Source organism: Spinacia oleracea, chromosome 6 (assembly GCF_020520425.1).
Source record: "Spinacia oleracea cultivar Varoflay chromosome 6, BTI_SOV_V1, whole genome shotgun sequence".
Taxonomy (NCBI): domain Eukaryota; kingdom Viridiplantae; phylum Streptophyta; class Magnoliopsida; order Caryophyllales; family Amaranthaceae; genus Spinacia; species Spinacia oleracea.
In genome coordinates, this window is record NC_079492.1 from 106,656,211 (window position 1) to 106,672,197 (window position 15,987).

The 15,987-nt window shown below is 38.2% G+C and overlaps 1 protein-coding gene across 10 annotated transcripts; it reads left to right on the top strand.

The window, feature by feature from the left end:
* Nucleotides 1-8,578: 8,578 nt before the first annotated feature.
* Nucleotides 8,579-15,528, top strand: LOC110781937 (uncharacterized). 10 transcript variants are annotated; one of them, XR_008922680.1, is made up of 6 exons: nt 8,581-8,884; nt 11,912-12,609; nt 13,011-13,111; nt 13,372-13,438; nt 14,944-15,010; nt 15,308-15,528. XR_008922680.1 is itself a non-coding variant. In XM_021985983.2 (4 exons), exons 1-4 carry the CDS (start codon nt 8,818-8,820, stop codon nt 15,392-15,394), a joined length of 327 nt encoding a protein of 108 aa, XP_021841675.2. In that variant the 5' UTR covers nt 8,580-8,817; the 3' UTR covers nt 15,395-15,528. The 10 variants fall into 10 exon arrangements, 2 of the variants coding, with proteins under 2 accessions (XP_021841675.2, XP_056686637.1); XR_008922681.1 differs by lacking the exon at nt 11,912-12,609 and having other exon boundaries at nt 8,579-8,884; XR_002531884.2 differs by lacking the exon at nt 13,372-13,438 and having other exon boundaries at nt 8,582-8,884.
* Nucleotides 15,529-15,987: the final 459 nt, after the last annotated feature.

Below are 15,987 nucleotides of genomic sequence, written 5' to 3' on the forward strand. Positions count from 1 at the left end.
CCTATTTGGGCCATACTAGTCACTTCATAACCTGCAAAACAGTACATATACAATATATACCATTCATCCATTCATTATCATGAATGGCCCACATAATTGGTTAGTGAAAACACATTGTATGCATCACATAAATATTTGCAGCAATTAATTAAGGGCACCAATAATCTACCAATTATTCAGTCCTTATTAATTCAAATCAAGTTGTTTTAACCTTAAAGGATTTGTAGACCTAATCAAGAGTTTATGAATAAAATTGCTCCCACTTAAACCAATAAATTCATATGCTTTGCTAATTTTAAACATAAAAATGTATTTCTAGTCTAACCGGAAACATACAAATTTAATTAAAATTTAAATCTCATATAAATTTATAATTGAATCCACTTATTTAATTTATTTTTCAGTTGGATTTAAATTAAATCAAGGTTTTTAATTTTAGTAAAATAATTAGAATAAATTAAAATTTATAATAATTAAAATATTCAAAATTAAAATCCAAGAAAATAATTTAAATTATTAATTTTAAAATTAATTAAAATTACATGAACTTAAAATCTCAAATTAAAATTTAAAACGCGACAATCGTAACACGACGAGCACTTGGGCTTGCGCCCAAGCCTCGTCGAGTGCACGACCAATCGCTGGCCCATGGCAAATCGCAGCAGCAGCCACGCGCAAACGCAGCAAGCCAAGCCACGCTTGCGCGCAGCCTTCTTGCCCGCATGCATCGCAGCAGCTACGGAAGGAGTGCTCCCTCGCTCGCGCGCAAGCAAGCCCTCGAGGCATCGCGTGTTGGTGCGCGGAGCAGCGATCGCTGGGCGACCCAGCTCTCACCCTCGCGCGCGCGCCTCTCCATGTGCCACGCCATCGCCCTTCGCCCATCGCCCATAGCACACAGCACACACGCACAGGCTCCCTTGCCTCGTGCGCGCGCCATGCGCTAGGTTACTCGCTGCATTCGTACCGCACGGGCGACGAGCTCCCTTTCTCGTCGTCGCGTGCCCGCACTATACAACACCCCTTAAGGATAACACGTAGCTTCCATTGCTTTGTGCGTGCTACATTCATGAGCGTTTTCATAAAATTTAAAATTTTTTAATTCAAAATTAATGAAAAATTAATAAAACATATTAATTTCATAATTTTGGGGTGAAAAATCGAAAATTTATTAATCAATTAATTTCCGATTAACATGGATTCAAATCTAGGTCATAAAAATTAAAAATTTAACATAAATTAACAATTTTTATGGTGGATTTTAATCATGGATACCTAATTAAATTATTAATTAATTATGAAAATCAAATCAATTCTAAATTATTCGAATTTCAACAAATTAATCATAATTACAAATTAGGTTGTATATTTAACAAGTCTAGGCATTCATAATTGTTAAACATATACAGTAGGTCAATCAAAAACTCAAGATTTATCAACAAGAATCGCAAATACTTAATTTAACATCTTAAATTTACAAACTTTTGCGTTCGAAAAACTAAAACCTCCGAAAAGTCATAGTTAGGCTTCGAATTTGGGAATTCTGGGTTCGGAATTGACACAAAAATCACTTGATTTGGATGAGTAACGAAGAAACTGCCAAAAAACTGCATACATATAATTAAATAAACGCAATTTGCAATTAATTACGAAAATTAATCACCCCTTTAATTCTTTGCAAATTTGTAAAATTTAACCATGTTCATGCAATTTAAATTATGTAAATAATAAGAGGCTCGTGATACCACTGTCAGGTTATGATACATATGAATAAACATAAATCATGCGGAAAAACCATAAAGCCAGGAAACATATTATTTACACATAATCATTTAGCATAATTCAGATGCATACACTTTGTAGCGTGCCCTCCCTAGCTGCGCCCGAACCGAACAAGAACAAGTCTTTAGGACTCCAAGTGTCGTCCCTCCGTAGATAGTCCACAGCACGTCCGGATCCGCCTTAAGCTTGACCAACTAGAATCGCCCTTAAGGTTACTAGGAATTTCGGCTATTTGGGTTGCAAGTGTTTGGCTGATTTTTGCTTGAAAATCATACCTTTTGAATACTTCAAATCTTGATGTAAATATGTGACCCTAGGCACCTATTTATAGAGTTTATGGAAAGGAATTATAATCCTACTAGGATATGGATTTATTAATTAGAATCCTATTAGAACTCTAAATTTAATCTTTTAGGATTAGGATTTAATCAATGCACGAATTCCGATAGGATTAGGATTCGTTACGAACACGAGCGTCGCACGACCACGAGGGAAGCACACACCGCGCAGGCCTTGCGGCCCACACGCATGAGCGCTGCCTCGCAGCCCACGAGCACGCTCACCGCGCGCGCCAGCAACCTTGTTGGGCCTGGCCAGGCTTGTGGCCTTCGTGTTGGGCGCTCGGCTTGCTGGGCGTGGGCCTGGCTTCGTGCTGAGCCTTCGTCTAGCAAGCCTCGTCCGATGCTAATTCGTACGATGCGCTTCCGATTAAATTCCCGGTTCCGGAATTCATTTCTGATACGAACAATATTTAATATTTCTGATTCCGGAATTAATTTCCGTTTCGAACAAATATTTAATATTTCCGTTTCCGGAATTATTTTCCGATTCCGATAATATTTCCGATTCTGACAATATTTCCGTTTCCGGCAATATTTCCGATTCCGGCAATATTTCCATTTCCGATAATATTTTCCGATACGTACCATGTTTCCGTTTCCGGCAACATCTACAACTTGGATAATATTTATATTTCCGATACGATCCATATTTCCGTTTCCGGCAATATTATCGTTTCCGGAGTATTCATTTCTTGCTTGTGACGATCTCAGCTCCCACTGAAACCAAGCTCCGTCGATTCCGAATATCCATAGATGGAGTATTTAATTCCATTAAATACTTGATCCGTTTACGTACTATTTGTGTGACCCTACGGGTTCAGTCAAGAGTAAGTTGTGGATTAATATAATTAATTCCACTTGAACTGAAGCGACCTCTAGCTAGGCATTCAGCTCACTAGCTAGGCATTTATTAGACTTAATATTATATGCATACTTGGACCAAGGGCACTATTTCCTTCAAACTCGTCATCATGTGAACATCATACTGTCAAGATAGCAGAGCGTGAGGGTTGGCCGTTGGTGGAGCCAACGGCCCTCCGATGCTTAAGTCAGTGTAGAGTAACATGAAATGAAACGAAATTGCGACAAGGAGGAGAAAGGAAAACAGGTTCAGAAGGAGTACTAGACGACGTCGAGACGTATACATGTGTTCGCCATTCCTTCTAGATGCGTGTTCATGCTGGCATAGTGTCGTTACCTGCAAAACGAGATGATGACGTGAAGGTTGGCCGTTGGTGGAGCCAACGGCCCTCTGATGCCTAAGTTAGTAATGATAATAATACGATTCGAAAAAGGAAGAAGTAAAAAAGACAGAGATGAGGGACTGAACTTCTTTTGTTTTTCGTAATTGCATTTTACCATGGTAACATCTGAGATGCTCTCAGGTTCGTAATACGTCATTCCCACACCGTTTATAGGGGTGTCGACATAATAGCGATGGGTGCTAGAGTTCCTGTGTGTTAGGAAAAACTAGAAAAAGAAAAGATTCAAGTGTTCAGAAATGGTACAGTTTCAAGTGCGTCGCGTTACAGCTCCTTGGGATAGATGTACCGTCTTTATCAACCAGCTCGTATGCGCCATGACCTGTTCGTCTTATGATCTGGTAAGGACCTTCCCATGTCGGAGCCAACTTGCCGTGTCGAGGATCCTTCTTATTTGGAAAGACTTTGCGCAGAACCCAATCTCCTTGCTGAAATACTCGAACTCTCACATTCTTGTTGTAACTATTCGCGACTGCTTGTTGGTAGGAAGTCATTCTGACCAATGCCGCTTCTCTGAGTTCGTCGACGGTATCGATGTCGTAGGCCAAGACTGAATCGTTCATTCCTGGTGCCATGAAACTGCTTCTTGTTGTGGGGAACTCGACTTCGGGAGGGATGACTGCCTCACAACCAAAGACTAAGGAGAAAGGAGTATGATTAGTCGCCGTCTTGGGTGTTGTCCTGTCAGCCCAAAGGATCATAGGTAATTCGTCTGCCCATCTTCCTTTGGCGTCGTCAAGGCGCTTCTTGAGGTTGTTGATGATGATTTTTGCTAGACTCGTCTTGGCCATTTTCTTGAGGGTACCTTGGTGTTGAGGTGTGCAAGGTGATGTTGTACCTCCTGCAAAATTCTTTGGTTTTGTTGCTGATGAACTGAGAACCGTTGTCGTAGACGATCTCGGAAGGGATACCGAACCGACTAAGGACATTTCGCTTTATGAATGAGATGACCTCAGTATCTCGAACTCGTTTGAATGCTTCCGCTTCGATCCACTTGGAGAAGTAATCAGTCATTGCCAACATGAAGACGCGCTACCCTGATGCTTGTGGTAAGGGTCCCACTATGTCCATCCCCCACTTCATGAAGGGCCAAGGGGACAAGATGTCACAAGGTTGGTGAGAGATGGATGCGAACCGCTGGTAAGAGTCGCATTTCCTGGCAAAGGCAATTGCGTCTTTCTTCATGGTGGGCCAATAATATCCCATGGTAAGAGTTTTGTGGGCTAAGCTTCTTCCTCCGGCGTGGTTTCCACATTCGCCATCATGTATGTTGCACAATGTCGACTCGATCTCGTATCCCATGGATTAAGATGAATCTAGAAGCTTTCATGCAGAAGGATTTTTCGTGGGTGACTCCAGGTGGGATGGTATGGTGTTTGAGCCAGTGTATGTAGGGGTCGCGCCATGAAGGCACTTGAGTTAGTGGAGCTTGTTCGGTGATGGGTAGGTTATCTTTGGTGATGGTTGGGTACATTAAATGGACTACGGGGATGGTGGTGAACTTGGGTTTGATATTTGAGCCAAGGTTGGCTAAGGCGTCAGCCTGGGTGTTCTGATCTCTTGGTATTTGTTGTAGGGTGCATGAGTCGAACTTGTTGACGAGCCTTTTCGCTATTTCCAAGTAAGCTTGCATCTTTGAGTCCTTTGCTGCATACGAACCGTTAATCTGACTGATAATCAATAATGAATCACAACGTACCTCGAGTCGGCGGATACTCATGTCGAGTGCTAGTGATAATCCCAGGATCAAGGCTTCGTATTCCGCCTCGTTGTTGGTAGCTTTGAACTCGCAACAGACAGACTGTACTATGGTGTCCCCTTGTGGCGACTTTAGCACAATGCCTAGGCCTGTCCCCCGTATGTTGGAGGAGCCATCAGTATGCAGAGTCCATGTCGATGAGAGTCCACCATCGGTTAGTATGTTGATTTCTTGGCCGACTTCGTGTTGGAGGCTTGGGTTGAAGTTAACCACAAAATCTGCTAGAGCTTGTGACTTGATGGCTGTGTGAGGTTCGTACTTGTTATCGTAACAACCTAATTGTATTGTCCATTTGGACATCCTGCCAGATAACTAGGGTTTCCTCATGATTGACTTCATGGGATAGTTAGTTCTAACAGTTATAGGAAGACATTCAAAATAAGGGCGCAATTTAACGGAAGCAACAAGTAATGCAAGGAGAAGTTTTTCAAGATGGGAGTACCTCATTTCGGCGCTAAGTAGAGACTTACTGATGTAGTAAACAGGTACCTGTCTGTCGTCTTCTTCTAGTACTAGTACTGCGCTGATGGTCGACTCTGTGACTGCAAGGTATATCTGTAGTTCTTCATTGTCTTTTGGCTTGGACAGTAGCGGAGGGTTCGACAGGTACTGCTTGAGTTGTTGTAATGCAGCTTTATGTCGATCGGTCCAACTGAACTTCTCGTTCTTCCTGAGGATGTCGTAGAATAATTTGCACTTGTCGGACGACCAGGAGATGAAGCGGTTGAGAGCAGCCACTCTGCCTGCTAACCTTTGTACATTCTTTTGATTTCGAGGTGATTATAGGTTGATGATGGCACAGATCTGGTCAAGACTTGCTTCGATGCCTCTTTGAGTAACCATGTAACCTAAGAACTTCCCAGAGGAGACTCCGAACGAGCACTTGGTGGGGTTGAGCTTCATGTTGTATTCTCGTAGTACGTCGAAGGCTTGTTGGAGATGTGAGATGTGATCTGAGGATTTCTTAGACTTTACCAACATGTCGTCAATGTAGACTTCCATCGTGTCGCCTAGCTGTTTTCTGAACATTTTGTTAACTAGGCGTTGGTAGGTGACACCAGCGTTTCTTAATCCGAACGGCATGACTTTGTAACAATAGGTTCCTCGCTCCGTGATGAAGGCATTTTTCTCCTGATCTTCCGGGTGCATCAGAATCTGGTTGTACCCATTGAACGCATCCATAAATGTGAGCATTTCATGCCCTGCGGTAGCATCAACCATGGCGTCGATATGGGGTAAGGGAAAGGAATCCTTGGGGAATGCTTTGTTGATGTCGGTGAAATCTATGCAGACACGCCATTTCCCGTTCTTCTTTCTGACTACGACGACATTGGCCAACCAATCGGTATATTTGACTTCTCTGATTTTTTCCGGTATCCAATAGTTGCTGAACTTCGTCGTTGATGATTTGGTTGCGTTCTGGAGCGAACTTCCGCCGTTTCTGTTTAACGGGCTTGTGATGTGGGTCAACACTTAGTTTGTGAATGATGACGTCTGGACTGATGCCTGGCATATCATCGTGGGACCATGCGAAGCAATCTGCGTTGGCTTTGAGAAATGTGATGAGTTCCGACCTGATGTCGTCGGGCACGTCGCATCCAATAAAAACGACTTCTTCTGGTTTCGCAGGATCTAAGATGACTTCGTCAAGCTGCTCGGACTTGGGCTCTTTGTAGCCTGCTGGGTCAGAACTGGACTGTAGTTTCTATAATGAGGATTTATTGGTGGCTGAGGGCTTTAAAGCTGCCTTGTCACATTCTTTGGACTCTTGCTGATCTCCTTTGATTTCCTGAACCCCCCATCGAGTTGGGAATTTGATGGTTTGATGGTATGTCGAGGGGATGGCTTTCATGTCGTGGATCCAGGGCCTGCCCAAGATAATGTTGTAAGACGAAGGGCAATCAATAAGACAAAACTTTACCTGTTGGTTGATTCCTTGAGCGTAAACAGGTAAGGTGACTTCTCCGAAGGTGGTCTTTGCCTCGCCGCTAAATCCTATCAGCACGGTGAATTTTTTGACGACATCTGTATCTGGGTTGAGCCCCATCTCTTTGAGGGCGTCGAGCATCATCACATTGGTTGAGCTGCCATTGTCGACTAGGACTCGCTTGATCATGCAGTTTCCAATAGGAATGGATATCACCAAGCCATCGTGATGTTTGTCCGAGATGTCCCCTGCATCAGATTCATCAAAAGATATAGGGGTTAGATACTTCGCGGCTATGGCTCAGGCCGGTCTGTCTATCTCATTCTCTTGAGCATGCCTCTTCGCTGCAGAATAAGTCAAACCACAAATGTCAGAACCTCCAGCAATGAAATTTACAGTTTTAGTATGAGGAGGAGGTGGAGGAGGTCGAGATGGAGAGTTAGAGTTGTCTTTGTTGACGATACCACGGGCTTTGTCTGACATGAAGTCTTTGAGGTATCCGTTCTTCAATAAGTAGGCTACTTCTCTCCTTAATACAACGCAGTCGTTGGTGGTGTGACCGATGTTGGCATGGAAACCACACCATTTTGAGGGATCCTTCTTTGATTCGGGTTTGCTGGACTTTGGTGGCAACTGCACCGCTTTCTCCATCTTCGAGAGGTGGTTCATCAGCCCTACAGTGTCAACAAAAAAAAAAATCGTTAATCCTTGGAGGCAAGTCTGGGCTTTCTTCCAGTCGGAGTCGTCGTCTTCTTCCACCACTCCTAAATGTTGAGGTCGAGAATAAGGGGCAGCACGATCACTGTTTCTCTTGGGGTAGGGCAATCGCCTGTCCGTCTTGGTGTCACTACTACAAAATCACCTTTATAAGTCGCCCTTTTAGAGTCGCCTCAAATTAATGTGCGACACCAAAACATTTAGAGTCCCATTTTATATAACAGGCGACACATAAAGTTGCTAGCAGATATTCCAAAGGGACTAGCGTGTCGCGCGTGTTTTAAAATGGGACTCTAAATGATTTGGTGTCGCACATTAGTAACAGGCGACACCTATTTCTTAAAAATTCTCTTTTCCACATTTTTTCTAAAATAAAATTAAATACTTCCAGTGTCGCCTGTGTTCAAAAATTAGACTCTAAAAGTTTTGGTGTCGCACATTGATAACAGGCGACACCTATTTAATTTTTAATAATGAAATGAAATACTTCTAGTGTCGCTTGTGATATAAAATGGGACTCTAAAAGTGTTGCTGTCTCACTTTAAAACAAGCGACAACTATCCCTCCTTAATTTAATTTTTTTTTCTTCTTAAAAATTCATACGAAATAGTTTTAGTGCCGCCTGTTAATTATTCTAAGAAATAATAAACAATAATATATTAGAATTTCTAGCATACATTACATTAAAAAAAAACAATTAAAAAATAAAATTGGGGGATTAAAACCCGAGAAACTAATTAAAAAATTAATTTTTTGCGGAGCGAATATTTACTAAACATTTTCCCATCAACAAAACTAAAGATTTCCTAAAATTTTATAAGGAATTGAACTCGGGCTTAACCTACTCTCAATCCTCTCCTAATAATCCCGTCGTTCTCACACAAACCCCAGTCATCATCTTCCTTCCCCAAATAATCTTTCTCTCGTAATTCATCATCTCACAACAATTTTTCTCTCCTAAAACCTCTCGTAATCCCGCAGTTCTCACAAGGTCACAACCGGTCATCCTCCCTCAAGATCAATTCGAGCAGTATGTTCATCATCTCACAAGCGCGCAATAACTTCTGGTTTTCTACGGAAAGCAAACACAACAAAAAAGGTAAGGGACTTCTTTAATTCGTAAAACTTCTATAAAATTGAAGTATTCATCTTTATTGTCTGTGTTTATTATCTAAAAATTATGAATTTATATGATTAAATTGGGTATTTTTTTCATCAACTGTTTTTTTATCTAAAAATTATTGAATTGATATGATTAAATTAAGTTTTAGATTAGAATAGACTTGTATACGATGGGTGTATAGGTGTTGATGGGTCGATGGTGGATGAGCTAATTGAGACCCTTAAGAGGTGAAGAATCTGCCTTCTTTTCGATTTTGTTTGGTGTTCAAAAGGTGTTTGATGAAATTCTTGTGAGAGGTTTCGTGTTTCTTTTTGTTGTTGATACATTTGATCCTGTGGAAGTTTGTATAACATTGATTTGTTCTATAATTAATGCCCAAAGTTTGTGTCTTGGACACCTTGAAAAAGCGTTGGTGACAACTAATTCTGGATGGAAAGAGTAATAATATTTCCATCAAAACTTCCAGATGTTGTAGTAATAGGATTGGTATCTGGAGATTAGATTTTGGTTAATAAATGCTCATTTTTAGGGGAAGATTTGTGTAAGTGCTAGTTGTGCATTGCTTTAGAATGTAGACCTATTGACATGAGTAGAAGAGTTATGGTAGTGCCTGGTAGGATACTTGCTTTTACGGAGTACAATGACATTTTGTCTGGGTGGCTGATAGTGGAGCACAAGTAATTTAGTGACTGCAATGACATGAAGAGTATTACAACGGAATTTCAGCACTATTTCTTTTTGTGTTAACTATAACTAATGTTTATATCTAATAGAGGTGACAGATGTAATATCCCGAATATTTTATGTAGTAAAGTTTGGTATATATTTTCGGTCTTGGATTTACACAGGGATCTTCATATCCCAGTGTCTGGTTTGAGTTTTAGGATTAAAATGACTAATCAAGAGTTAAGCTTAAAAGATGTAGGACAAGCCGTTTTAAGAGAGTCTCTCTTTCTATGTGTTAGTTATGTGCTACTTGTGATGTGATTATGTGACTAGTTTAGAGTTCGGGGACGAACTCCTTTTTAAGGGGGATAGAATGTAATATCCCGAATATTTTATGTAGTAAAGTTTAGTATATATTTTCGTTTTTTTAAAAAAAAAAAAAGTCTTTAATTAGCGTTTGAAATTAAAGTCACAAAGTTTTTCTAACTTAAGTTCCGGGAAAAACTTCTTTTAAAGAGGGTATATTTAATAATCTATATCTTTCTAATTTTAAGTTTCGGGACGAAACTTCTTTTAAGGGGGATAGATTGTAATACCCCAATATTTTATAATTTTGTAAAATATATTTTATAGTCAAACTATAATTATATCCGTTTTTAGCTAGTCTCTTTTAATATTTTCAGAAGTTTAAAAACGCTATTTTAAAATTAGTAGGACTCTTATTACGAGTACCTATATATAACCCATTAACCCTAAATATCTGGCCGTCCTATTCTATCTTTGCTTCTTCCGCCTTCTCGTTTCTATGGTTCTACGTGTAGACTTTTAGATCAAATCAAGTTTTGATCTTTTCTCCAATATCACTGTACATATGATATTCATGTAAGACCCACTAATCTTCTTTATCAAATCCATTTTTGTTTTCGATTGTTAATCTCCATAAGCCTTTTATAAAAATATTCCATCATGTTCCATGGGATGATCTCATCATCTCAAATTTGTTAATGCTTTTGTCAAACCCATATACTTCATTACTTCTTGTCAACATTGCGTATCCACCACCGCCGTTCGTATCTAATCAGCTCTTCCAACTATCGTGTGTCGTGGGTGGCGATGTATTGTGAATTTGTGATATTAGTATTATCACGTCGGATGGTAATCACGCTTAGTCCCTCTTAATTGTTTGTGTATATTATTAGTTGTAATCACGTGCACTAAGACCTACTAATTATTCGTTATATTACTCCGTAGACCGTAGTTATCATGTGTAGTCAAACGTCATTGATTTCTTGGAGTTGTTTGTTGCATCTTGTATGGATTCTAAGTTTTATATTGTATTACTATGTGACGATATTGCGTTGCGTATTAACCATTGCTCACATTGTTGATTTGGTTTCTTTAAATCATATTGTATTATATATTAATCATAGATGTTATCTTATTAGAATAGATAGTAAAACTTATAATTTGTTTGTTAATTGTTTTCCTAATTAGCTTTCCATGTTATTTGATTTCATATAGTTATTTGACCGAGCCTTGAGTTTTACTGATGATAAATTTTGTCAATTGATTTCATGCAGTAAGCAATTTATGTAGCTTGAGCATCATTCATTCGAATACTATTTTTGACTTGTCGGGTTCAATTTGGTAGAGGGTCATAAGATTCGATTGTGGCGTGTACATGGTTAAACAGGTGATCATTATAAAACTATTAAAATTATTGGTTGGTAAATCGTCTTAGGAAGGATCCTCTAAGGTGTTGATATTCGGTGGAATAGCACAATGTGCTTATTATTTTAGTCGGAGCTAACTAGCACGACCTAGGCTTATTCTACTCCTTTGAGTTAAAAACACTCACTGGGAGGGTGTGCACACTTAAGGACTAAGACCTATTTGGTGGTTACATCCAATAGTCCAATATTATTGGGTGGTGGACTAGATCCACATTTTTCTGGTGGTTACATCCAATAGTTCAATATATACTATTGGGTGGTGGACTCGATCCACATCTCTATAATGGTAAACTTATAAGAAATTAACAATAAACCCTTGTTACTTATGGTTATAGGTACTAGTTTTATAAGAATTGTTCATCAATTTGTACTTATGTGTTTGTTAAATTATTATTATTATTATTATTATTATTATTATTATTATTATTATTATTATTATTATTATTATTATTATTATTATTATATGTCTGGTTATTCAATAAGCGATGATTACTCAGCTTTTGCTGACGTGTGTGTTTATTTGTTATGTGTGTTTGCGGCCATGTCTTTTTCTTATGGTGGCCCTGCGATGATCCTTTTGGAATTTGTCCTCTATGGTGAGCAGTCAAGATTGACTGGAGCAGATTGATCGTGAAGGATGCAGTTACAAGTTAAAGGAGTTCCAGTATTATCGTTTATTCTTGTATGACAGTTTAGTGTTTTTCAGTTGTAAATAGACCACCTAGTAACCGAGTTGTAATAGTTTAAGTTTTGTAAGCCTTAGCACTTGACAATGTGGTCAAGTGTGGCGGTGATACCTCCGATTTAGGTGTAAGCTTCCGCAATGTTATTATAAAGTCTTTTATATTCTTATTTATTTATAGTTAGTAAATCGGGGGTGTTACAACAGAGCTTTAGTAATTGATGTCTAAAAGTTGTTGAAGGCTCGAAGGAGCAGGTTAATCATTTCTTCTGGTTATGCATTCTGGAGCTTGTATCAGGGAAAGAGTTATGACTTAGGAATTAATCAATGAATTAGTATGGTCTATTACTAAAGCTATGGTTATTCAAATAACTGATTCTAATCAGAAGAAACAAGACTACAAGATTATTGTCATAACAAAAATCTATATAGTGTCATTTGATTGGGTTTGCGACTTTATGGATCAGTTTTTATTTAGAAGTTGTTGCCTCTGGTTCAGAACTTTCTTCTTTCTAGCTCTAGTTTGTACCGTCTGACATTTTGTGTTGCCGTAATCATGTAGATACCGGTTGAGGTCTAAGTTTGACATTGAGCACATGGGAGATAGATTCTTGCCTGAGGTGAAATATATTTAGAAGCAACTTAGCTATCATAAAATGCTTGTTGTGTTCTTTATTGTCCAATGCCCGAGTCTCCTACTTATCCACAATCACTGAAATGGTTTATGCTAGGGAAATGCATGGATTTACTGTGTTGTTTTTCAGCTACTAAAAAGGTAGATTGTAAAGCTACTTTTGATATGAACATATACCGTTAAAGAGATGAGTCTGATAATACAATTTTTTCATGGATTAAGTTTTAAGGAGACAAAGGTAGAGTTGTATTTCAGAAATCATGTTGTCTGAGTAATCTAACCTTAATCTTGACACTGTTCGAAATCATGTTACCTGAGTAATCTAACCTTAATCTTGACAATGTCCAGGCTTTCTGGTGTGAATTAACGGAATACATTTGTTGTTAGATCCCATTCTCCCTCGTCAACTACTTTGGGATACATATATTGCTGAAGGTGATGCACTGCCTGATTTTCTCGTGTACATAGCAGCCAGTTTAATTTTCACTGTAAGTTGACTTTCTTAGATTATCTTCCTAACACACAAGTCCAAATATTTTATAGAGTGGAGACTGAAACTGAAATGTTTGTGGCTGGTATCAGTACTACTTTTCCCTGCATCGAAATCTAGTATGCTCATAGAGTCATATATAGAGCCCCTGTTTCATACTGAATAAAATAAATTGATTTTGCTTGTCAGTTGTCAATCTTCTGACTTCATTTTCTGGTATATGAACTGCTAAACTCGTGATAATTGGCTAAACATCAGGCACTCCAGTGATCGTGAAATTGTTGTTATTTTTCTGGTGGCTTACCTTCCCTACATGATGGCTATAGTAAGTATTTCTCATACATGATAGCTAAGAGAGTAGACTAAGTCTCTAGTTTAGATAGGCTTCTGCAACTATATATATTCCCCCGCTGCTATGTGTTGCTTCTGTTTCGATTCTATGTATTCTGGCAACCAAAAAGAAGCGGAGAAAGCCTTAGTGGATGACCCACCTTTAGGGCGAGAGATCACCAGTTCAATCTTTTATGTCCTCACTCGAGGATTTCCATCTTTCTCAATTCTTGACTTATCGTCCATCCACTATTCTAGCACTATCCTTAAGTGCAGTGTTACTGCTTTCCTTATCAAGACAATTCTACTGAATATGTGAATTCTACTCCTCTCCGCTCAAAAAGCTATAATTTTAATAGGATTGCTCTGATATAAGAAGGGTGTTCTTGTACAGTTCAATAGTGTGCCTGTTTGCCTTTAAGTATTTGAAGGCTGTGATGATATGCTACTAAGCGTACTATCATGTAATTAGCATCTCTGACTATCTCATTTATTGCATTTGGAGGATTGTTTTAATTGCTGTCAAACTTTACGAGTATCCAGTTATCTACAAATTCACTGACTGAACTTAGAATGTTGCTTAGTTTAAACCTTCTGAGGCGCAATTGTGAAATAATATGACCTCACTTCATTTATACAAGAGTTGAATTGCTGTCAAATTATGTACTACTGTAGGAAGTATCGAATTTCACACTGACCAAATTTAGCGCTTCATTAGTAAAAACTTGAAATTAAGTTGATATTATGTTACCCTATGGCTTTAAGGTAAAGGAAACACTAAGAAAAAACTCACAGGCCCTTTGTAACGGTAAGATTACCATTCGATTGTGTCAACTTCTACAAAAGAGAATAGATGGATATCAGTTCCCGCAGGTATTTACACAAGGTCGTGTTGAATTGTACAAGAGTTGCATGAAAATGGTAAAACATGATTTAAAACCACAAAACTAGAGAAATCTGGGCACATAATTGTTTAGTGACAAGAATACCAGACATGCAAAATTTCTATAAAATTGCTAGAAGAAATTGACATTCATCAACAGTAAATTATATGCTAGAGATAGTTACTTTGAGCTGAGTTTGCAGTTGTATAGCTCTCAAAATGAATTTTAGGTTAAAAACCAGTGTCCTGCAATGTCAAAGTTGATAAGCATATGTACACAAAACTTGATTCTCAAATTATATACAACCAGAAGAAACTATAAATTCTAGACTTTTAGAAATAGTATTTGTACCTGTTAGCATATCGGTACCTGTTGGCATACCGGCCTGTTGCTACTCTTAAACACAAGTAGTACCTGTTGACAGACTTATTCTTTCTTTCTTCAAGCATAAGCTTTCTTTCTTTCTTATTACACAAGTAGTACATGTTGGCAGACCTGTTGCCCTGTTGGCAGATGTGTTGCTACTCTGTTTTTCCTCAAAATTTGATTTCTGTAACTGTACCATGTACCTGCTACTTGCTATTGTTAGTGACAAATTAATTGTGCTCATGTTTAGGAGTTATCGGACTTGGCAAGCCAACAACAAAGGATCTCGAAAGTCTCTAAGATGGAAAGAAATTATAGTAAGATTTAATTAGTTTGATTATTATTTTTACCGTAATTTATTCATATACATGTTATTCTTTAATTTAATGTGGTATTATATTTGTATCTTAGTGTTCTCGCGAACCGGAAATGCTTGAATGTGGCTATTTCGTCATGAAGTACATGTATCAAATAGTTTTACTTGGATTACAAAGTATTAGTAATGTGGAAGAGATATGTGTACATGTATTATTATTTTATCTCAGTTGTTACTATGTATGCGCTAGCTTTTATCTAAACATTACTAATTAATACATTATTTTGTTGAAGTGCAGATATTTTCTCCAAACCCGTACACTCAAGAGGAGATCGATGATGTTCGAGAAAAAAGGAGTAGATATTTTATTAGTAGTTGTTTGTAGTCATTTTCTAGTTTTCAAAGATAGAAATTAAACTATAAAAAATTGTAGGTTATTTTTTGGAATACCATTATTTACAATTGTTAAACCAACTTTCTTGTTTGAATTAATACAAAAATATTTTCGGAATTATGCGATTCTCAGCTCTAATTATTTTTGTGAATTTATAACGTACGTAGAAATAATTTAAATTAGCGAGAATAAAATAAAAATAAACAAAAAACATAATACACACTTTAGGTGTCGCCTCCTATAATTACTTTTCGTGTCGCCTGTAACATTAAGAGGCGACTCTAAAGGTAATTAGCTTAATAAAAATAATTGTGCAGAACATCTTTCGTGTCGCCTCTTAGTATATTAGGCGACTCGATTATTAACAAATTTAATAAAAATGTCCGAAAAATATGTTTTCGTGTCGCCTACAAACTTTAGAGGCGACTCGTATACTTAAAAAATTTAAAAAATTATTCCGGAAATTATTTTCCGTGTCGCCTATAGAGATTAGAGGCGACATTAAAGGTTAATTAATTCTTTCAAAATAATTAAAAAGTACCTTTCGTGTCGCCTCTTATTATAATAGGCGACTCTGAATGATT